At 40.0% G+C, this 21,169-nt stretch overlaps 3 protein-coding genes across 6 annotated transcripts in view; 2 read left to right on the top strand and 1 right to left on the bottom strand.

The window, feature by feature from the left end:
- Window positions 1–770: 770 nt before the first annotated feature.
- LOC144054315 (uncharacterized) lies at window positions 771–4,910 on the top strand. Of its 2 annotated transcripts, none has more exons than XM_077569616.1 (7): window positions 771–1,006; window positions 1,344–1,468; window positions 2,305–2,371; window positions 2,494–2,650; window positions 2,782–2,924; window positions 2,987–3,097; window positions 4,510–4,910. In XM_077569616.1, the coding sequence occupies exons 1-7, from the start codon at window positions 899–901 to the stop codon at window positions 4,690–4,692; spliced, it is 894 nt and encodes a 297-aa protein (XP_077425742.1). In that variant the 5' UTR covers window positions 771–898; the 3' UTR covers window positions 4,693–4,910. The 2 variants fall into 2 exon arrangements, with proteins under 2 accessions (XP_077425742.1, XP_077425740.1); XM_077569614.1 differs by having other exon boundaries at window positions 789–1,051.
- A 404-nt stretch (window positions 4,911–5,314) lies between these two features.
- Window positions 5,315–11,048, bottom strand: LOC144053911 (nucleobindin-2-like). 2 transcript variants are annotated; one of them, XM_077568815.1, is made up of 13 exons: window positions 10,864–11,044; window positions 10,077–10,229; window positions 9,895–10,002; window positions 9,683–9,815; window positions 9,366–9,469; window positions 9,110–9,295; window positions 8,405–8,495; window positions 8,274–8,332; window positions 7,045–7,137; window positions 6,732–6,821; window positions 6,393–6,566; window positions 6,259–6,310; window positions 5,315–6,012 (listed from the first exon to the last, which is right to left on the bottom strand). In XM_077568815.1, exons 2-12 carry the CDS (start codon window positions 10,224–10,226, stop codon window positions 6,278–6,280), a joined length of 1,221 nt encoding a protein of 406 aa, XP_077424941.1. In that variant the 5' UTR covers window positions 10,227–10,229; window positions 10,864–11,044; the 3' UTR covers window positions 5,315–6,012; window positions 6,259–6,277. The 2 variants fall into 2 exon arrangements, with proteins under 2 accessions (XP_077424941.1, XP_077424942.1); XM_077568816.1 differs by lacking the exons at window positions 5,315–6,012; window positions 6,259–6,310 and having other exon boundaries at window positions 6,419–6,566; window positions 6,732–6,847; window positions 10,864–11,048.
- A 1,083-nt stretch (window positions 11,049–12,131) lies between these two features.
- The window catches only part of pik3c2a (phosphatidylinositol-4-phosphate 3-kinase, catalytic subunit type 2 alpha), a 32,059-nt gene continuing 23,021 nt past the window's right edge, over window positions 12,132–21,169 (top strand). Inside the window, exons 1-2 of one of the 2 annotated variants that reach the window (XM_077567542.1) lie at window positions 12,132–12,296; window positions 17,482–18,713. In XM_077567542.1, coding sequence (XP_077423668.1) covers window positions 17,553–18,713 — 1,161 coding nt within the window. In that variant the 5' untranslated portion in view covers window positions 12,132–12,296; window positions 17,482–17,552. Of the gene's footprint in view, window positions 12,297–12,376; window positions 12,792–17,481; window positions 18,714–21,169 lie in introns of those variants that run through there. The other variant, XM_077567543.1, reaches the window with a different exon arrangement.

The following is a 21,169-nucleotide window of genomic DNA, read 5'->3' as shown; positions in this document are numbered from 1 at the left end:
GGGTTCCCGCCCTTCCGCGGGGTGACCAATCCGGGCCCTCAGCCACTTGTGCCTGGCCCCAGGTCTGCAGCGGCACAAGTGGCTGAGGGCCCGGATTGGTCACCCCGCGGAAGGGCGGGAACCCACTCAGGGCCCTCAACCAAAGCCAGATCTTCCCAGATATGACACACACAAGGGTCATGCAGCTAAGGGTGCGAATTTACTCTATGCTGAACACGACTGTTTAGTGGTGTCTTCAAAAAGGCAAAGTCAGTGAGCTGGGAGGGTCTTTCCTAATGCACCCGTGAGCGCGTCCACAGCTTTGCTGTAAATTATAAAATAGCCAGGTAAGTCGCAGTTAGATTATTTTTCTTCATTGGTCCACGGTCCGACTGTATTTTTTTTCAATAAAGTTTGGTTTGTCGTCTGTGACAATGATGCATAAAGAAAATACAGTATGTGAATACAGATACATTTGTCCCACATGAAAGCATTTAATAATAATTTAGAAACTAAGTTAAGAAAAATAAGTTGAGTTCAACCACTCGGACTCCTGTGGTGAGAGACGCGACCATCGGGGGCCCCAGCTGAGGCCCCGTATGTCTTGGATGCCCATAAAACCACAGCCGGCTAATAAGCCGCTCTACTTTTTTCTTGAAATTTGTATTTAAAAAGTGTGTTTGTGTCCACATCGCATGTGATCAGGGCGTTGCGATCCAAAGGTGAGCAGACAACAGACATATCACGGCCCCGCTTCTGATTGGATGGATGGGATCACGTGACTGGAAATCTACCCCATAACAGTGCGTCCCACATACCGAAGTTCATTATGGGCCAAATTCAGCTGTTTTCGGTTTGTTTTGTTTCCCCCCCCTTTTTTCTGTTTTGTTTTTAGAGGTTTTAATTTTAATTCGAAACGATGAGCATCCCGGTGGTAGATTTTAGCGTGGCCAGCCTCAGCGTCGAAGATGTTTCCAACTTGGATCTCCACCAACTGAGCAGAGAGTTAGAAGTGGCTTTCACAGAAGTGGGTTTTGTCTTCTTGAAGAATACTGGCATCACGCAGGAGGAGGTGACACTCAACAGAAAGTAGTTGTAGTAATAAAAAGAAATAGAAAGAAACGAGGCGTGCACGTTCATTGGGTTACATTTTATGGTTGTTAAAATGTATGTTTGTAAATGAGACTTCCAGAATTTTTTCTTCTTGGGTGTTAAAAACTAGAATGATGTTGAACATTTGGCACTCAAGTGTGTGAGAAGATCGTGTCGTAATTTGTTGCATGTTTGTGTGTGTGTGCAACTATACACACACTTGTAGGCATTGGAATTAGGCGAAATAAGTAAAAGTGAGTGTTTCCATGTAGGTTGATCATGTCATGGATACTTCCAGAAGGTTCTTCCTGCTGCCAGACCATCTCAAGCAGCCGTTCAACAGGAAAGCCTTCCCAAATTATTTCAACCACGGGTGGATTCCCCTGAAGACTGAAAGGTGTTTTTTTTAAATATTTTTTTTTTATGTAAAGTGCTTGTTTGTTTTGTTTTGTTGTGATGATAGCACTTGACTCGAGTCTTAAAAAAAAAAAAAAAAAATCCACTCATCTCCAGACAACAAAACACTCTTTGACCTGATAAGGCACTTTTATTGTATCTTATCAGTATCAGCTATCCATAATTGTCTTATACAATACTGTGGGGCCACTATTGTGATAAATAGTGGAACCTCGATTTAACAGCTCTGAACGCAATGGACTCTGTAGTTAATAGAAAATAGTATCCAGTCGGCTCAAAACATACATTTGTACAGAAGCTATGCAAGTCTGTTAGTTCCAGTTTGCAGCTTAATGCCGCTTCACCGTCTTTGTGTTGAAATCTGGCCTTCACTAATTGATTCAATTTGCAGACCTCAGAGCCCAACTGGGTTTACATTCAGCCAGCAATTCTTTAATGTATTCAGTGATTTATAGACCAGTAGCAGAACTTTGAAATATAATCTACAACTGATTGGGAGCCACAGTAAAGCCTTTAAAACTGGAGTCATATCTTCTAATTGTTTGGTACAATACTGCAAGGGTAACTGCTGTGCCGACTTGGTGGCCATGTCATATCTGCCTGATCATATTTCTGGATGTTGTTTAACTGAGCAAGCTCTCGCCATATACAGATATTACGAGTTCTCGAACATGGTATTTCAGATTTTTTTTTTTTAGATCACAAAAAAGTACTTCAGTTAAACATCTAATAGTCCTATCAGTCCATTACATCGAGGTTCCATTGTAGCAGGATTTTGTACAAATAAATGACTATTTATTTTTAATTCACATTTAGGTTGAATCCACAAAAACCAGGAGATCTAAAAGAGGCATTTAACGTGACTTTGCTGCATCCTGACACAGTAAGCATGTTGTTCTGTGCCACAGAGTCAAATTCTAATTTTATAGCGTCCCTTGCATCATCCTGGCAGACAAACCATCGCTTATAAAATAGTGACTCATTGTGATTTGTGTATCTCCGTAGAAATGGCCCACATCCGAGGTGGCCCCGGGGTTCCGGGAGACCCAGACGGCTTTTTTCCACCACTGCAAAGAGTTGAGCCTGCGCATTTTGAGGGTGATGGCCCACAGTCTGGATGTGGACCCTGATATTTTCCTGAACGCACACCGCTTGATTGGAAGTATGATGTGGCTACTCATGCAAACTTCTTTGCTGATTTAGCCAGACGACCTGCATTGCTATAATGCAGCGTTTAATGTAAAGATTGGCAAACATTGTTCAACATAGAAAGACATTTTTCTGTCGTCGTAGCCGATGAGAACTGCACGATGCTACGTTCGCTGTACTACCCGCCGGTGAATAGCGAGCAAGCCGAGGAGGGTCAGCTGCGATGCGGAGAGCATTCCGACTACGGGAGCATCTCTTTGCTGTTCCAGAGCGCAGAGGGTCTCCAAGTATGGAATCAAAAACGATTATGATGTATTGTAAATTCCCTAACGTGAATGTGTGTGTTCAGGTGCGCCGTCGTTCCGGTGAGTTCATCTTTGCTCCTTGCGTGCACGGAGCTGTTCTCGTCAACATCGCCGACACAATGCAGCGTTGGACCAGCGACCGCTTTGTCTCTGTGGTGAGTACTTTCGTACTAAGTAAGTAAGGACAGCAAACTCAAATATCTAGTATATTTTCTGAGGGGGAGAAGAAAAAAAGCTTATTTCCAGGTAAAAAGTTGTATTATTAGAGGAAACAACAGAGTACATTTTCAGGAAAAAAGTAATATTTTAAGAAAAGGCTGTATATATTACGTGGAATTGTTTGCTTGTTTTTTAAATATATATTTTTCGGTAAATGTATATTTGCAATAGTAGAAGATGGGGTCCAGGGGTGTCAAACTCATATTAACTCAGGGGTCACATGGAGGAAAATATATTACCAAGTGGGCCAGATCGGTAAAATCAAGGTATATAACTTTTAAACAATTGCCGTCAATTATACTCAATAACACAAATGCAAATGGCACGTGGCAGCACTTTACCTGTATGAGTTCTGGATGTGTTATATTGGGTATATATTGTTCCCAGAATGCATTGTGTGGCACAGTTATAGGGACGTTAATCCTTGCCATATGTGTTTGTTACCAGTAATTTAATTTTTGCTGTATTTAACACATTTATGTCAGTCTATGATTTTATTTTATTTTTTTAAATAAGCCGTAACTTTAGGTTGTGTGTATAATAATGACATCCGGGGCAATTTCATGTACAAGTTGCATTGCTCATCTGAGGATTGCTTGTGAAATTATGAATTTCTATGTGCTTATTGTGGTCGGCTGATTAATTGGTCCGATATTACAAATTTTTCTTACTTTACAAAATCATCTAGCGGGTCTGATTAAACCCCTTTCCGGGCCAGATTTGGTCCGCGGGCTATATGTTTGACACCCCTGACATAGACTGAAAATAATATCATTGAAAAGCATGGTAAGGAAATAGACTTGATATAACCTGGAGGCGTTTATAAAATTCAATGCTGTATCCATCATTGCCTGGTGTTTTCCCAATAGAAAGAGCTTTAGTGGCAGTAATAACTTTTGTTTCCAAAACACCTATCTCCATTGCCTCTTTCTTATTCATCTTCGGGAAAAACGGTTTTATTTTAGAAAAAGTTGCCCATACCATCCCAATGGGCACAATACTCTGATTTGTAAAAAAAAAAAAAGAATAAAATTCCTGAAAGGCTTCATTAATTTGTTTTTGCTCCAATACTAAATATCCCTTAAATATACTGTTGTATATTTATATAATTTACCCGGCCTTTATTTATTCGTCATTTAAAATATTTCTTAAAATGATTGGAACTTGAGGCAGAAATGCAGCTACACAGTAAATTTCCCAAGTGTAAAGTTTATACTCTGTTAAGACTGGGACCAGAATTAGTCTTTTTTTTTTTGAGTAAAATTTACTCTACATTTACTGTTTAGTAAATAGGAGGGAGCGTGATGGACGTCACGAGAAAAGCTTGTTATTCATGTGTGCCCATCAGCTCCACAGAGTTTTGCTCCCCCCTGCCGGAGACTGCAACAGCACTCGTGAATCTCTGGCTTTCTTCGTCCACCCCGATAACGAGACTGTGGTCAGCTGCATCGATGGATCTGACAAATACCCCCCGGTGCAGTCCCGTGCCTTCGTCTTTGAACGCTTAAAGGACACCTACTGGCGGATGTGATGGTCGCCAACCAGCAGCTTCATTCACTTTACTGCCACAAAAAAAAGGTGATGAAAATTCAGTTGAATGTGGATGCAGACCATTTCTGACACCACATCGCTTATATATGCTGTGTTTCGGTGCTGAACCTTTGCATTGATAAATTGGTACACACTTTTGATCAATTAACCAATAAAAAAAAAAGCATCCATCATCATGAGGTGCTTTTTTGAAAAACTCTTCCAATTTAATTCAACTCATTTTGAACAGCAGTGATTACATTGATTAAAAACTTTTTTGTGCACACACTGCATTTATATTGTTTATATTTATATTTGTTTACAAATTCTAATTCTGATATCTTGAAACAAAAAAAAACTTAATTTCTGGTGGCAAAAATTAACAGAGGGGCGGAGCTACGTGGTGGCCAGGCCCTTTTATTTTCTGGCCACCCACCTTTTAAAGCTATTGATAGTTTTGTATTTGTATATATTTTATGCTATTGCTTATAATATACTGAGGAGATGGACCCTTTCCATTAAATAGTAAATTCAATTTCCTGTACTACGATTATCTTCATATGCTATCACTGGAAATATATTTTACAAGTAATCAAAAAAAAAAGAAGCAAAAAGACACACTGTAAACTTGCTAGGCCATTCGCTTTATTACCACTCGGAACAAGATGGTGCTAAAATGTTGGGACTCAGAAGTATGATGTGATGGGGAACAAGATGCATTCATACATGACAAACCACAAAGCAACCATTTCAAAAATTAATTAGTTAATTTAGTAAACAAATTAACTGAAAAGTAAACATCTTCAGGGATGCGGTTCTCATGACACCAATAGCTGTAGATTTAAATTAATAAATAAATACTATGAATCATTTACCCTTGAGTTTAAGTGGCAACAATTTACAGTGCCAAGAAACACATCTGTTTTCAGCCCACTTTCATCTAGAGTTGCAAAATTCCAGGAATTCCCAAAGTTGGAAACTTTCATTTATGTGAATAAATCAGGAATATACAAAATTAAATGCTGGGCTCCTAATAGGGAAAGTAAATATATTATATTATTTATATACTACATACTTGTAAAGTGGTTTCCCCGCCTTATATTTCCACCCTTTTGCAACCCTACTTTTATCCAGTGTTACTGAAAACAAAACAAACAGCAAAAGCAGACTGGACAAAAAGTTGAAATGATGACAAACAAACAAACACACACACACACACATATTCCTGATAGGACCTGTCAAGAGTGTCAAAGGACGGGAGGCGTTTGAGAAGGGTGCCCGTTTAGCGCCTGTTCACCTGCAGCTCCCACGGGTCCAGACTCTGCGATAAAAGGAAAAAACAATCATCACCTCATCACAAGCACAAGGGTCACAATTAGGTCTTGTCCACATGGCATTAAAACTCTGTAGGAAATTTGGATTTCACCATTTAAAACGAAAACAGTGAGAGTATTGCTTTTGGCGCCATCTGGTGGCAAGGAAATAAACTGAACTGTGAGTCATTTGCCACCATCTTGTGGCATCTAAAGGCAATACAAACTTTTTGGAGGGGCATCACTTGACTCACCTTTGACGTCATTCTTGGATTAGGCTTTTCGTCTCTCGAGTTGCTCCATGGCCTTAAATAGAGAAAGGAGGGAAAAAAAGGAATGAATCAAATATGAAGGCGGATGGCATCTCGTGACTGTTGCGTTTAAGGACCTGCTGAATGTCGTTCTTCTGATTATTGAGTTCCTCTTGCTTCTTTTGGAGCTCCTCGCGCTGCTTCTGCAGCTCCGACGCCCGTTCCATGATCACCTTGCCCTCCTGGGTCAGCTGCTGCTCATACGCTGCCAGCTCCTCCTCGGTGTAAGGGGACTTTTGCTGCTCCAAGGTCTGGAAGCAGCGCATTAATTCAGTCAAACAAACAATAAGGTCTTAATTCAGTGATTTCACTGGTGATGTGAGAAAGTAAGCCTAAGTACTACGGATGTTTAGTACCACTTATTGCTCTTTTTACTTTTGACATGAACTTTTACAAAAATTGTAAGGAATTCTGACCTCCCACTCCTCCTTTTGTTGGGATATCTGGCTCTTCATGGCGGCCAGGAACTCTGCGAGTGACACCAGTCTGTCTTTGTCGGTGTCCACCTGAATGCATCATGAATGGCTGTTGTCTAAAAGTAAGACCCTTCATCACACAGTGCTTCTCTTTCCATATTTTGTTGCATTACAGCCTTATTCCAAAATGGAATTTCTGGGGGGGGGGACTTTTCAATACATTTTGGTATGAGGCTGTAACATAACAAAATGTGGAAGAGAGCTATAAATACTTTCAAGTTGCACTGTGTATCTGAATTATGAATCATACTACCTCAGTCATGACATGCTCTCTCATGCGAAGCCTCTCCTCCTCCATCGCCACCATGTCGTCTTCTTTGTTTTCGGGGTTGTAGAGCTTCTCAAGCTTCAACACAGGACATACAATGTTCACTCAGTCCACAGGTGATATCACCTTTATTTTTTCCAAAAATATTGTTAGCATTACATGTATTTGAAAAAAAAAAAATGAAAATAGAAAAACATATTTTAATATAACAAATTAATTCAATAACACATTTGAAAACAACAAGCTTGTTAAATGTATGTACCGGGCAATAAAAATAAATGAGACCACTGAGCATCATGCAGTACTTTAATGCAGACTCTTTCGATTTTCCACAACATGACGAAAAACTTGAAAACATTATTGTAAAAAATATTTCTTACTTTTAAAACCATATTTTAGTAGTTGTATTTTTTTTTAAATTAATGATAAAAATAAAAATAAATAATTTATAACTTAGATGATTATTATTTCAAGATTTTTTTTTTTACCTGAATCATAAAAAGAATTGTGTAACATGAATTTAAAAAACATTACAAATACAAAAAAACATATTTAACTCATTCACTGCCATTGACGGCTATAGACGTAAAAAAATCCTTTGAACTATTTATATTAGTTTCACATTTTTCCCCACTTTTTTTTAACAAGAGTATGAAAATCTAGATTTTTTTTTTATATATTTAGAAGATATAAAAATTGTGATTAATCGTGAGTTAACTAGTGAAGTCATGTGATTGATTACAATTAAAAATTGTAAATTCGCTTGATGCCCCTAATTAAAAAAGGAAAAGATTATTAAAAACGAGGGGCGTCAGACGATTAACATTTTTAATTGTAATTAATCGCATGACTTCAATAGTCACTCATGATTAATCACAAATTTTATATCTGTTCTAAATGTACAATATTTTTTTTTTAGGTTTTCATACTCTTGTTAACAAAAGTGGAAAAAAATGTAAAACTAATCGAAATAGTTCAAATTCATTTTTGACGTCTATAGCTGTCAATGGCAGTGAATGAGTTTATAATACTTATTAATTTTGCTAATAAAAGCAGCCAAAAATTACAACCTAGAGAACCTAAGCACAAATCATATACATACCTATTTTTGGGGGGGTATGAATATAAATTGATAGCAATATTAGCATTAGCAACATATTCTGGTTTTGTGCTGTCAATCATGACAGAAAAACCTTGATGGGATGATGTCATACCTCTTTTGTGAAGAGGGCCTCAAGCTCGTTCTCATCAAAGAAACCATCGCCATTGTTGTCTGCGCATACATGGCATAGATGAGTATTTATAAACAATAAAGAGTTATTTGCGCTAAACGTGTCAGGGATACCATGTATTTTAAAGAAGGTCTTTGGATCAAAGTCGTTCGGGTCGAGACCGTCGGATTCCTGCCACACCTCCTTCAGCTGGTCCTCGCTTCCCTATAAAAACACACTGGTGTCATGTGCTAAAGCTAAATGCTAGTTGGCCCAATGATTAGCTTAAAGTGACAGCAAGAGGAGAGGCGGGGTTTTACTGAACCGGGCGTTTTACTTCCGCCTTAGAAAAAGAACCAGCAAATCACCTAATATTTAATAAAAAATTACATTGCCATGGTGTCAAAGGTAAGATTTAATCATTATATGCCTATAGTTAACTGTCGAAGGGCTTAAAATACCGTGGTGTCATCCTTTTAAATAGCAAAATTGTCCTATTAGGTCCAACAAAGAACTCAATTGATTTTAAGGGTATCGATTTAAATTCTTACAGTATGTAAATGTGATTTGTAAAAAAAAAAAAAAATTTTTAATAAATTTGCAAATATTTAAAAAACATTTAATCAATTTTGGAATAAGGCTCTAACATAGGAAAATGAGGAAAAAGTGAACCGCTGTGAATACTTCCCGGGTGCAGTGTATGTTGGCATTCATCCGTATGTTAGCATTTGAGCTATTATTAAAAAAAAATAAAATTACCTGACCACAAATCCCTTAATAGTTGAAAAAGCAAATTAAGTACAGTAACAGGGTATTCGAACTTTCCACTGCTGACCTACCGGGTGGTTGACTTTGGCGTGGTCACCGTGCTTCTTCCTCATCTCCTCAAACCATTCCTCCTCCTTCTTGCGCTCCTCCTCCGTCAAAGCCTTCAGTTTCTCTCGCCTCTCGTGCTCCTTCCTCATCTCGTTGCGCTTGTACTCGTCGTGGCGCTCCTCGTCAAAGTGTTCAAGATCTTTCGTAGCCTGTTAATGCCGATCGGGATATCTTATAAATGACATACAACAGTACGTATGTTCGATTTAAGCTTCATACTGATTTGATGAGGCGATCTAGGTCGTCTGGCTCAAACGAGTGCGGATTGTCTTGGTTGAGGTGCTCAAACTGTTTCAACAAGGCTTGGTGATCAACTTTCCAGCCTGCAGGGACATGATACTTTGTTATACTGTATTATTATTTAAGGAGAATTTGCTACCATATTCAAAACAAAGTAGCACCAGTGCACCAAAAGTATGACGTCACCATCTGCCTGTGTTCAATTTTAAAGCCACATCCGATATTTCAACAGCCGAAGTACGTTACAACACGTCTTGTGCAACAATCAAACAAAAGTCGCAATAACACCAACTTACCATCTCCTGTCTGCATGTCGTGTTTGGCCTTGATGAGCAGCCGGAGCCTGTTCATCTCCTCCCTCTTCAGCTCGTCCAGCTTCGTGCGCAGATTGTTGTGGACAAAGTCCAGCTCTTTGGCAAGTTTACCTTGCTGCAGGTTGACGCAACAGTTCAGTAGCGCAACAAGTGTGGGTGTCAACAGATGGGGTTATTTTCCCCTCGTACTTTACCTTGATGTCGTCCATGTTGGCGTTTTGTAACTTATCCCGAAAGTGAGGGTCTTTCTCCAAGTATTCGATGACCTCCCTGAGGTACCGGTCGTAGTGTAGCCCGGTGTCCTGGGACATGATGAACCAAATGGATTTTATTACTGATGTATGGAAAGTGATTATAAAACAATTTTTTGACTCACTGCAGTTTGTGGGGCATTGAGTTCATCCTCTTTGGGGGATATGTTCTCGTTGCTCTGGTCCACAACGATGGGCAGTGAGTAGATGCACAGCCACAGACTCAGCAGAACCAGAACGCAATTGGCCAGCGCTTTACCTCGCACCATTGCCATCTGCTTTGAAATATAAAAAAGTTTCCTTCTAAGATTGACACAAGCACTCACACTCGTGATCATAACATGCACGTGGTTGGAATGTGAGAGGAAGCAGGAGTACCAAGAGAAATGGCACGCAAGCAGGTGGAAAACATGCAAACTTCACACATCAAGGCCGGAGCCGAGATTCGAACCCCTGACGTCAAAACTGTGAGGCAGATGTGCAAGCCACTTCATCACGCTCCCAGAATACTTAAATTCTGAGTTTTAATTTTAATACATTTGCCAACATTTCAATGCCACGTTTTTCATCTTGTCTTGTTGAGTTATTGCAGATGTTTGTGATTTATTTGTTTTCATCTTGGAATAATGTCCCACATCAAAATGTTAAAAAGTGAAGCACCGTGGCAACTTAACAGATCTACTGTATATTGTTTGTTGGTCAAAATCATTTATACAACATGGTGACTATCAGATAATTATGATGATGATGATTATTTTCTACAAACGTCAACTGTTTAGACAGAAACGAACCATCTGTTGGCTGGTGAAGCGATTCTGACAGAAAATAGGCACCAAAACATGATCAAACCGTAAATCGTGATCGTAAAACACAGTTACGGTCAACGACGCCCCATTAATAACACTTACTTACTTCCAGTTGCACTTTTGACTCTTAAACGAGCTTCTTGCTAGCTTAGCTTGTGTATGTTTACAGCCGCCACCTGCTGCCTACCAATACAAGCCGCTCGTGGCATCAACCCTACTAGCCGGGGGAGGTCACCATGGTGACGCCCCGCCCACGACCAACCCCATTGGACGGCGTGGCAAGAGTCGGTGAGCTGATTAAGCAGCCTGTACGTGGCGCTCTGTCAACCGTCGAGCGGGCGTAGTCAGTGCTTTATGACACTTTTAAAGAATTTGAACAATTTTATAAAAAGGTGTCCACATAGGATTATTGCGCAAACATGGACTTTAATGTGTTTTTATTCTTTATCAGGCTCGTCATTGTCGATATACAGTACTTGGCTGAAAAAGTCATATAAAAACGTCATAAAAAATTGAATTGACGATGCAGTAAACTATTAGAGATACTTACAGCTTTATTTTCAACCAGTTTACAATATGAAGAATAATGCAGTCAATATATTAAAGCATTTATTTGTGTAGATTTATTTTTAGATTTCAGATTTTTATTGATTTTATAATATTTCTTCGTAAGTGGGTGTGTTTTATTGCATTTGATTTTAATGTAAGTTTTATGACATCTCGTTAAATGAAAACCAAAATTACATGTATAATTCAGATATATAAGCCATGTAAAACACTGATAAATACATAGAATGACACAAATAAAATCAATTATAACAATTGTACATGCATAAATTATTTCACGTCTTTTTTAAATTCTCTTTTGAGTGTTTATACATAGCGCATGAAAATTGAATATGGTAAGCAGTGCACATATGACATATAAAAAAACACTGACAAACATAAATTAAACATACTGTAACGATTTACATAATACATATAATAACATAGTATGAAGTCATGTCATTTAATTAAATTACCATTGTTAAACATGTCATACTACGCACTTAAAATATTTATAAAATGCTATTTATATTATAGAATTGGACCAATGAAGCATGTTGGTTGTGTGCTAAAATTTAACCATGAATAACATTTAATATTGAACAATTATACAATTTGTAATACATAGAAACAAGTGCCCACTTGAATAATCGTTATATTTGTATTTGTTGTTTTTGTACCGTACCTCAGCCATGTGACCTCAGTGCTTTATTTTTATTTATTTATTTTTACGTGACTAAAGTGCATGAAATGCGGAAGAAGTGGCGATGACGTTCGATTATGCCATCGGTCAAACCAAGTTGGCCACAAGATGGCGCTGCTTGCCGCTCTTATTACGCCTTCAAGCGGTCCGTCAACCCTCCATACTCCAGGCCAGCCTCTCCAAAAACCTCGTCCAGCCTCCACAGGAACTGACGTCTCCGCCGTGCAAAGTGGATGGAAAAAAATGCAGCTGCGGGACAAAAATGGATCCGAACACTGCACCGCTAAAAGGTGAGAAAGTGAAATTTCCACCCCCCTCACTAAAATGTTTGCGTCGAAACTTTTTTTTTTTGTCCGTCGTCGCCTCGAAACCGCGGCTCCTCCTCCAGATTGAAAGCGACCGCTTCCCGTCTGACAAAATCCTGCTTTTCTTCCTTGTTGTGGGACCGAAGCGCTTTACTCACGACTACTTTTCTAATCATCAAATGTAACTCACGCCAACTCCGTCGTCGTCTTGATAGCGTTATTGTTAAAGAGTTCGAACTGAGCGCGTGTTTAAATTCAGCATGATTTTCACTCTCTTTTTTTGTTAGCCGCTAACTTAGCAGCCAACTCAAGTTGGAAGTTCGAATCGCTTCGAAAACGAAAAGTTGACATTTTAAAACCTCACCGGCGTATTAAAAAATATTGTTTTGTTCACTTGTTTTGTTGTTTAGCATTATGCGAAATGCTCGTGCCTTATGTCAGGAATTCGTACAGAAGTGAACAAAAAGTACTACTAATCAGGTGAGTGCAGATTGTTTACCTACCAAATCAAGCTTCCTCCCTCTTCAAAATGTTCATTAATGTTATTGCATATATTTGTGTCTGCATGTCCCTGATGTTGTTGCTCGTATGGTATGTCACTGTCAACAGTATGTAAACATAATTAGATACACATCAGCGGTGTTTTGGAACTGCTTAACCCTTAGTGTAAATATGTTAATATTAGCCTAAAAGTTAACATTACTTTTGTTTGCTCCAAATTGTTTTGTGTTTCGTCAGATCCTATTTGCAGCGGGGCAACAAGTAAAAATCGCCAATGGAAGACGCTTCCTCCTAAAAATGTTTTGATGTGTATATAAACTAGTGCTGTCAAAGTTAGCGTTAATAGATTAATTAATCACAAAAAATTATCGCATTAATCACGAATGAACGCAGATTAATCGCACTATTAATTATGACCCTAGATTATCCTTTAGCGTGACAGCGGATGGCTATGTTTAAGGTAGCACAGGTTGTGTTTGACCAATAAACATAAGTACATGCATTAAAGTAAAGGATTTAATAAATGTTTGGGTATCACATTAAGAATATTTGTTCATGTCAAAATATTGGGATCATTTTTTTCCCCATTTTAAATTATGCAAGTAAATAACTGATTAGAAGAAGAGGATGAGCGTGTGCATTAGATCAAAAGATGTTGAGGCGTCCTCATAACATTAAATGTCAAAAGAATTAACACATAACCGGTGCTCTTCAAATTTGGCGGGAATTTTTTTAAATAAAAAGCCTTTTTATTAAGCGATTAATCGTGATTAATCAAAATTCGAAGATGTGATTAATCTGATTTTTTAAAAATTAATTGTTTGACAGCTCTAATATAAACCTTAAATATACCCCAAAATATATGCCCCCCCCCCCCCATTACCTTCAACATTAAATACCGAACAACTTACACTAGTTTAAAAATGACAATTACTATTTTCCTATTAGCCAATTTAGGCTCAGTGATGGTGGGATGCACATACAGTATATTACAGACAACTATCTGCCTTTAATCGGGTGCAATTATTGTTCCTAGTTGATCAGCCAATAGCAATTAAGACCTTTGTGTGTATCATCTTGAGAAGTTTACCATTCTGCTTTGTCTGGCATCAACCACACAAGGAACCTGGCTAAATAAAGGTTATATTATAAATAAGTAAAATGAGTTGGTCAAAAGTTTCAGTTTTGTCAAACTGAATAAATTTCAAGTGGGTCAGGGTTCACACTTAACACAGTATTAGCCTAACAAGTAAATAACTTGCAATTTGTTGCCGAACTTGCCATATTCCATAGTTGTTTTGTTTTTGTCTTATATTTCCATGTCTATGCCCCGGTTACATATTTTCCATTTTAAAGATGTTCTCCTTGCACTTTGAGCCAACAGACTGCTAACATTGGCAGTTTTGAACTCTTGATTGGAAAGCAGCAGCAGCAACAACACTTGTGTGTGTTTTTGTCAATTCATGGAGGAAGTGAATGAACAGAGTAGCTTCCAAGAGTTTGTGCATTCTCCATTTGTTTCCACTCTAGCAAGCATTCTCGGCTGCCTCGTGAATACTTAAACAGCACAGCGGCCGACAGCTCCAATGTTGTTTTAATGTCTTAAAGCGCCACGATGCCCCCCCCCCCCACCTTTTTTTTTTTTTGTCATAATGCAGTGGAAGCCACTCAGCACTGGAGTTTGTCTTAGCTCAATTCACTTTTTCTCTTCCCTTTCATGCATCCTGCAGCCATATACGGATCTCCTAGCATCGAAGTATACGCGTATCTGGAGTCAGGATTTTTGATTGTTTTTGTTATCTTAGCATAGCTTCAGTGTTCTTCTTCGGGCTGGTACAACTATTCATGGTTGATTTTTGAGGAATAAAAGTGAACAATACTGCTAGTTGATATGCCACAGCACATAAATAACAAGGCATGCATATATGCTTACTTGAGGCTTGGATCGCCAAACAATGATGGGACATCACACAGCCTTTTGTTTTTTTATCTTGGGGAAAAGTCCAAGATAGTAAATTATTTTTGCATTTTCATTTTTCTTAAAAGGAAACTAATGAGACTAGTCTGTCCCAGTGTCCAATTTGTCTCCATGCTACAACAAAAACATATTTTAGTTAATTGATTAATCTGTCAATCTATTTTGTTAATTAATCAATAAAAACAAGTTTAATTTACATCCCTATATTCATAAGCAAGACATAAATTAGCACAAACATAAATTAATTAATGTTTATTTTAATTCAACACAAAGACAAGTTTTTTTCATAAAGGACTACAGAAATTGGAGAATATTTACTGTTGAGCAGATGAGATTACGAGGATTTGGATTGAATTTCGTATCTAAACAATTAACCACCTATCAAAAATAATTAACAATTAATTTGATCATTAATTAGTTGTTGATTAATCGTTGCACCTCTATAAAACATTCAAGTAGAAGCTTTACTTTGCTTATAATCTGATATATGATGAATCGGGAGTGTCCCCCTTTTACGTGTACAACTTCCTGTCTTGTCAACTTCTATCACAAAAAAAAATACTCGAGTATCATATTTTTCTAGTTGCCTAAGTGTAACAAAAAATTAACAAGAGATGTTGGATTGTGAGTCCGCACCTGACAACTGTCTCAGCAGTTAGTTAGCTAGCTTTCGGATGGCAGTAACATATTACAATTTGAAAAATCTCAAACCCTCAGTCTTCAATGACATATGACAAGGCTTTTTATTTTATAGCGTTCTTCATGGTCATACATTGTACAACGATGGTACATGGTTAAAACGGGATAGCTAACTTAAACTAGCTACCAAGTCTAATTCGCGTATAACTTTAGTCTTTTGACGCTAAAAGCACTGAAAACCATTTCTGTGGTTAATTAGCGTGCTAGAGATTAGCACTAGAAGCTATCATAGCAATAGTAAAACATCCATCCATCTATTATCTAACAGTAACAAAGCAATCTTTGATGGTGACTGCCTGCATCTTTTTTTTTTTTTAAACATTCTTTGCGGTTGTATAATCGTAAAAAGAAGTTAGTTAACCACCCTAAAGCAGCCTAGTTTAACTTTGCTAACAAGTGGCAGCGCCTCTCATAATACGCGAGTGTGAGTCTGTTTGCTTCACGCATAAAAACTCGTTGACTACGTTCATGTAGTGCACGCTAGAAGAACTACCATCTTGAGATATCGCATGGTGATCCCTTTAATCGTAAATGGTTGCTAATAACCCAAGAATAAAGCAAAATTCGCAGAATGAATCCGTTGATGCCAATGTCATTCATGATTAGCGGTTCGGTATTTGAATTTGATGTGCCCATTCTTCCTGACATTTTTTTGTCTTATTTCATAGTGTGAGTGGCACATGACTTGAGTTCTCAGGCTAAAATATGATGATTCTAATATTTCAGTTTGGCTGTCACTCCCCGCTGGTGTTGGCGCAGCTGATAACACAATCTTGTTTCTGAGAGCGCGAGGGAAAGCCAGAGAGAGAGAGAGAGAGAGAGCAAGAGCAAGACCCCTCAGGTTGCTTAGTATGCCAAATTCTTGAGGCGCACAATGGTGTGAGGCGAGCTCCGGCCCAAGCCAGCCTCCTCCACCACAATGGGAGGGGAGCGGTGGGGCAGGGGGGGCAGGGGGAGGGGGTCATTTCGGAGTGCCTGGCCAGAGAAGGAACTCACTCAACCCTGCGGTGGTGGGATGAATGGCAGCTTTGAGGAGTGTGTAGTGTCCTTTTTTTTTTTTTTTTTTTTGCTAGCAGGTCGAGGTGGTCGCTGGAAGTTGTTTGACACATACTCATTGAAGTGAAACACTTGTGAGGTTACGCGTGCTAGCTAGGAGGTTAACATCACATTCATGATGAATTTGATAAACGTTGATATCAAAATGTATACAATACATATTATGCAACGTAGGTTAAGGCGAAATATTAACATTTAGAAATCCAAGTGATACTTCCTGTCTCCGAATATGAATTCATGTACTGGTTCTGGCTCCTGGCGCAGCTAACTAAACATTCCGCAGTTAGCTAGCTATCGGCTAGCGCGAGAAGCTAATTTAGGGGTCTTCATCTTCACTCGGTGCTCCACAGCACAAACGGATGCACTCAAATGCATGACGTCTGTCTCTCAAGCTCTCAGTCAAGGCCTACGGTCCAAAAAAATGTTGGTCATAGCTAACTGGAAATTGGAAGTAGATGACTCGCTCACCAAACTGACTTATCGTTCATATGGCTACTTTAAATGAGTCAGCGTTGTATAAAGTGAACACCTTGTGTAAATGTTTGACGTAGGGTGTTTGTGGTATGTAGTTAGCTCAGCTGCTTGCTACGTCACAACCCACTACTAGCTTCATCACGTCGTGGTAACAAAAGCCTGATTATACTTTTTTTTTGGGTGATGTTAATTCTCAAAGTATGATTATTACTAGTGGCATGCGGAAGAATGACCTTAAGTAGAGTTCCATTTTATCGGTTATTCTAAGTTTAATACATTTGGCCTATGCCGACTGTGCATAATGTTACAGTGGGTTCAAATATAAAATATACTTTATCAGAATTTTTGATGAATATTTAATGGTGGTAATTGGAAAGAAAAACATTTCATAAGGAGTTAGAAAACTAAATAAGATTCATAAAAGATTAAATTCTGTCCCATTTTACTCTATCTTTGTTGTAGGTAAATGAGGCTTTGCTTCGCAGCGCTGATGTAAAAAGCCGTCAAGCTCATGGCACCTCCCAGTTGACGCCATGGCCCAGATATCAAGAGGTAATGGGTTTAAGCTGGATGTCCCCCAGCCAAAGGGGCTTGTGGGTAAAGAGGAAGCCCTTCGCATGGAAGAAGAGGCTTTAGCAAAGCTGCAGAGGGACAAGAGGCACACTTTTTCCTCATCTCCCACTGGCGCATCCTCCCCCAAGTCAAACAAGCCCAAGTCTGCAACCATTGCTTCTGCTTCCGCTGGTTCTCCACATTTGCCCACTGCCAAAAGACCAGAAAAGGACCTCATTGTGTTCCCCGAGACCAAGAAGCAGCCAGAGGCCGATAAGTTCAGGGACATCGATGTGGACAAGCTGACCAACGAGGAGCTGGAGAAGCTCCTCCTAGATGAAAACTTTGGAGCCAACAGCAAAGTATCGCGCCCGTCGTCGCTGCTGGGCTTTAACCTCAGCGCCTCCTACCCTGGTGGCCATACGTGTAGCTCATCCCCTTTCCAAGGTTCCCAATGGACACCCATCCTGTCCACTCCGTCGACTTCCACCGTGGCCACGCCGACCCATCAGCCGGCGCCTCTGTTCCCTTCCGCTGCGTTCCCCAAGCCAGGGACGTTTCACAACGGCTTCACTCCAGCCATGTCGCCCTTCATGCCGCTGCCTGCCCAGCAGACGTCTTTCTTGGCCTTCACTCCCATACAACCTGCCGCTGCTGCCGCCGCCACCATGGTGTACCCCCCGCCGCCTACCGTGGACCCCGAAATGGCAAAGCTCTTTGATAAGATTGCCAGTACTTCGGAATACTTGAAGAACGGCAAGTCGACCTGCACTGACCTAGATTCCGCTCCTCCTTGCCCTGCCTCCCTGGCACCCAACCCGGCGGCGACGGAACCCACGTGCATCAGCCGCTTCGACTGGCTGGATCTGGACCCGCTGACCAAGCGCAAACCCGACAACGAGGATGCGGGCACGTCGCCGGCCGACGCTCCGGATGTGGCGCAGGGCCTTTCCGCTGGGGATCCCTGGGACGCGGTGCTGGAGACTGAAGGGAAAAGTAGCAGTAGCGGTCCCCCGCTTGAGGGGAAGGCATCCGGGTCGGCCCGAGCGCAACCGAGGAGGGCATCGACTGGGGCCGCTGTCACGAGGAGTCACTCGCTCAACATCCCAGGAACTTCCTCGCAACACAAAGGAAACGGTCAGGTAGGCACGCACATAATCGTAATTCTACTCCACAGTCTCTAAAATAGCTGCAGCGCTACATTTTCATGCCCCCCCCCCAGTCTCCTGTTAGATATTGTACTCGTTTCCATGCTAATGTTGTTTCTTATTATGTCTTGTTTTCATGATTTCCCGCAGTACAAACAAAGACTAATAAAGCGACGGTAAACTGGTACCGTGCTGTGCATAAGCGGCACCAAATCAGATTGTATCGGCTCGAGCCCTTTAATGACCCTAAAATGGGTGGATTTACATATCATTACAGGCAACGTGAAAGAGTAGCCACACTAGTATGCTGATACTGGTCACTCAGCTTCTCAAATTACTACCCCCATCAATCTGTATCTTCACATCCTCTTTACTTATTTTCCAATTAGCTGTTTTTCTTTTCCAATCTTTGGTTTCAAGCGTGAGTGATCTGAGGTCTTGTCAGGAATATTTAGAACATTGCCTTAGGACATTGCTGTGGGTGAGTAGGCAAGAGGGTATTTCTCCAGTTTTTGTTTTGTTTTAACCCACAAGACCAAATTGCCATCGTCTGTTTGGTGGCTGTTTTGACTTCTTTTATGTTTGAACTTGTGTGATTTACACAAACGGTCATTCCCGCAATGTTTTAAGGTGGGGTGCACCGATCACAATTTTCTGGCCGATTCCCGATCTTTTAAAAAGTCTGACCTGCCGATTCCCCCCCAATAACAAGCAGCATACACCTTTAGTGTTCCAGTTTTGTTTTAGTGGAAAACATTGAATGATAACTGTGAAATAAAACGGGTTGTTTTAACTGCACATAAAGTAGTTTTCGCAAATGAAAATGAAAAGCCAATTCGTCATCTCAGCAGAAGAGAACGGTGGCTGACTCTTTCAGACTTCTGAGGAGGGAGATGAGATCGGTGGAAAAGATTGGTTTATTTTTAAGGGTTCTGCCGATCACCCAAAATTAAGAAAATCGGGGCCGATAAATCGGTGCACCCCTAGTTTTAATAAGAATTTAAAAACAATAAAGGATTTGGTCAAGTTTAAGTCAAAAACAGTATTTTAAGGCTGCTCATTGTTCATCTACTGATTAACACCCAACAGTCGGCCAATGTGCTTATTTTTTTATTTTTTTTTACCCTGGAGATATTTAACTTAACTGCACTGTTAAGTGTCAGTCTTACCCTAGTGAGTTTGCTGAGTCTGAGCGATTAATTGTTAAAGTCTGTCAAGTCACTTGCCGTAAGTTTGAGTCAGGGATTTAGTCGCAAAGGAACTCTTTCATGGGAATAGAAGTATGTACGAGGGTCACCATGGCGACCAGCGTGTGGAACGTCCTTGACTACAAACTACTTTATGTCTGCTCTTTGATATGATGTCTTAAAAGAGCACAAGTTGCAATAAAGTGTAGTGGAAGAAGTGCGATAATGCTTCTCTGCCTCAGACGCCGCGCCTACCTGCTGTGTCAGCAACATTTTGGGACATACCACAAACACACCGGAGCGTTTTGCAATCGCCGACGGATCAAGCGTGTTCTCGCTTGCCTGCCTGCCTAACTGCCTGCCTTCTTGCTGATCTTTATCGATTTGGACAATTTAATCTTAAATTCACTGAGCGTTGGTCTGTATGACGTCAGCCAGAAGTACAATGAACCGTCTGAAGTCCCTCCTCCCAGACTTGAAGACCCCCCCTCACGCCAGAGTCTTTTGATCTTTTATTTAATGCTCTAATTACACCTTACGTATGCTGCAGTGCACTTCTAGCATAGTGGATGCCTGCCGCTGATGTGCAGAGATGTCAACAACAGTATGAGTCACATGACAGAAAGCTGGGCTTTTCTCAACTTTTCACCTTGTGTTTACTGAGCAAGAGAATGATACAAAAAGATCACTGTGAAAGAACAGTACGCTACATGTTATTTTCTGCTGCTTGTCCTTTGTTGTCAGTAAGTCCTCCACGGTACGGTCACTTCCTAATCGAAAGAGGAAGTTGATGTGTTTTGAGTCACACTTGTTCCTCTGATGTCAACGGCGCAGCCTAGCCGCATTGATTTGCATGTTTGCAAACAGAAGGCAGACAGGCTCTGCTGACAGCTCGCAATTTGTCTTATTTGCGGACAACTATCAAAGGAGTTGACCTGTTAGAGAGGGAAATCTATTGATTCTGAGTGATATCCAACTCGAGATACCAAGATGAAGAGTAGGAGGTAGAACATAAAGCTATCTGCAACGCTGGTCAATCATCTGTTGCTATTGTATAAAGTATTAACTGTACAAGCAATAGTTTCACTTGTTTAACATTCTCATGCACAAAAAACAAATTGACATCTTAACTTTAATATGACACAAAAGTGATTCATTTCATTTGATCTTTTAATGTAAGTCCCTGTGAATATTCTTCCGCTTAACAAGTCTCAGCGCAGCACCTTATTAATTTGATGAATCAGATTTTGCAAGGCCTACAGC

Source organism: Vanacampus margaritifer, chromosome 6, assembly GCF_051991255.1.
Source record: "Vanacampus margaritifer isolate UIUO_Vmar chromosome 6, RoL_Vmar_1.0, whole genome shotgun sequence".
Taxonomy (NCBI): Eukaryota; Metazoa; Chordata; class Actinopteri; order Syngnathiformes; family Syngnathidae; genus Vanacampus; species Vanacampus margaritifer.
This window is presented reverse-complemented; position numbering and strand designations above follow the sequence as displayed.

What these genes read in the sequence shown, in the direction of transcription:
- LOC144054315 (XM_077569614.1), top strand. Translation starts at nt 899, where the DNA reads ATGAGCATCCCGGTGGTAGATTTTAGCGTGGCCAGCCTCAGCGTCGAA. An exon ending in ATTCCCCTGAAGACTGAAAG is followed by an intron (nt 1,469 to 2,304) that starts GTGTTTTTTTTA and finishes ATTCACATTTAG; the next exon opens with GTTGAATCCACAAAAACCAG. An exon ending in AGAGCGCAGAGGGTCTCCAA is followed by an intron (nt 2,925 to 2,986) that starts GTATGGAATCAA and finishes GTGTGTGTTCAG; the next exon opens with GTGCGCCGTCGTTCCGGTGA.
- LOC144053911 (XM_077568815.1), bottom strand. Translation starts at nt 10,226, where the DNA reads ATGGCAATGGTGCGAGGTAAAGCGCTGGCCAATTGCGTTCTGGTTCTG. An exon ending in ACGCCAAAGTCAACCACCCG is followed by an intron (nt 8,496 to 9,109) that starts GTAGGTCAGCAG and finishes GTGTTTTTATAG; the next exon opens with GGAAGCGAGGACCAGCTGAA. An exon ending in GAGAGCATGTCATGACTGAG is followed by an intron (nt 6,822 to 7,044) that starts GTAGTATGATTC and finishes TGATGCATTCAG; the next exon opens with GTGGACACCGACAAAGACAG.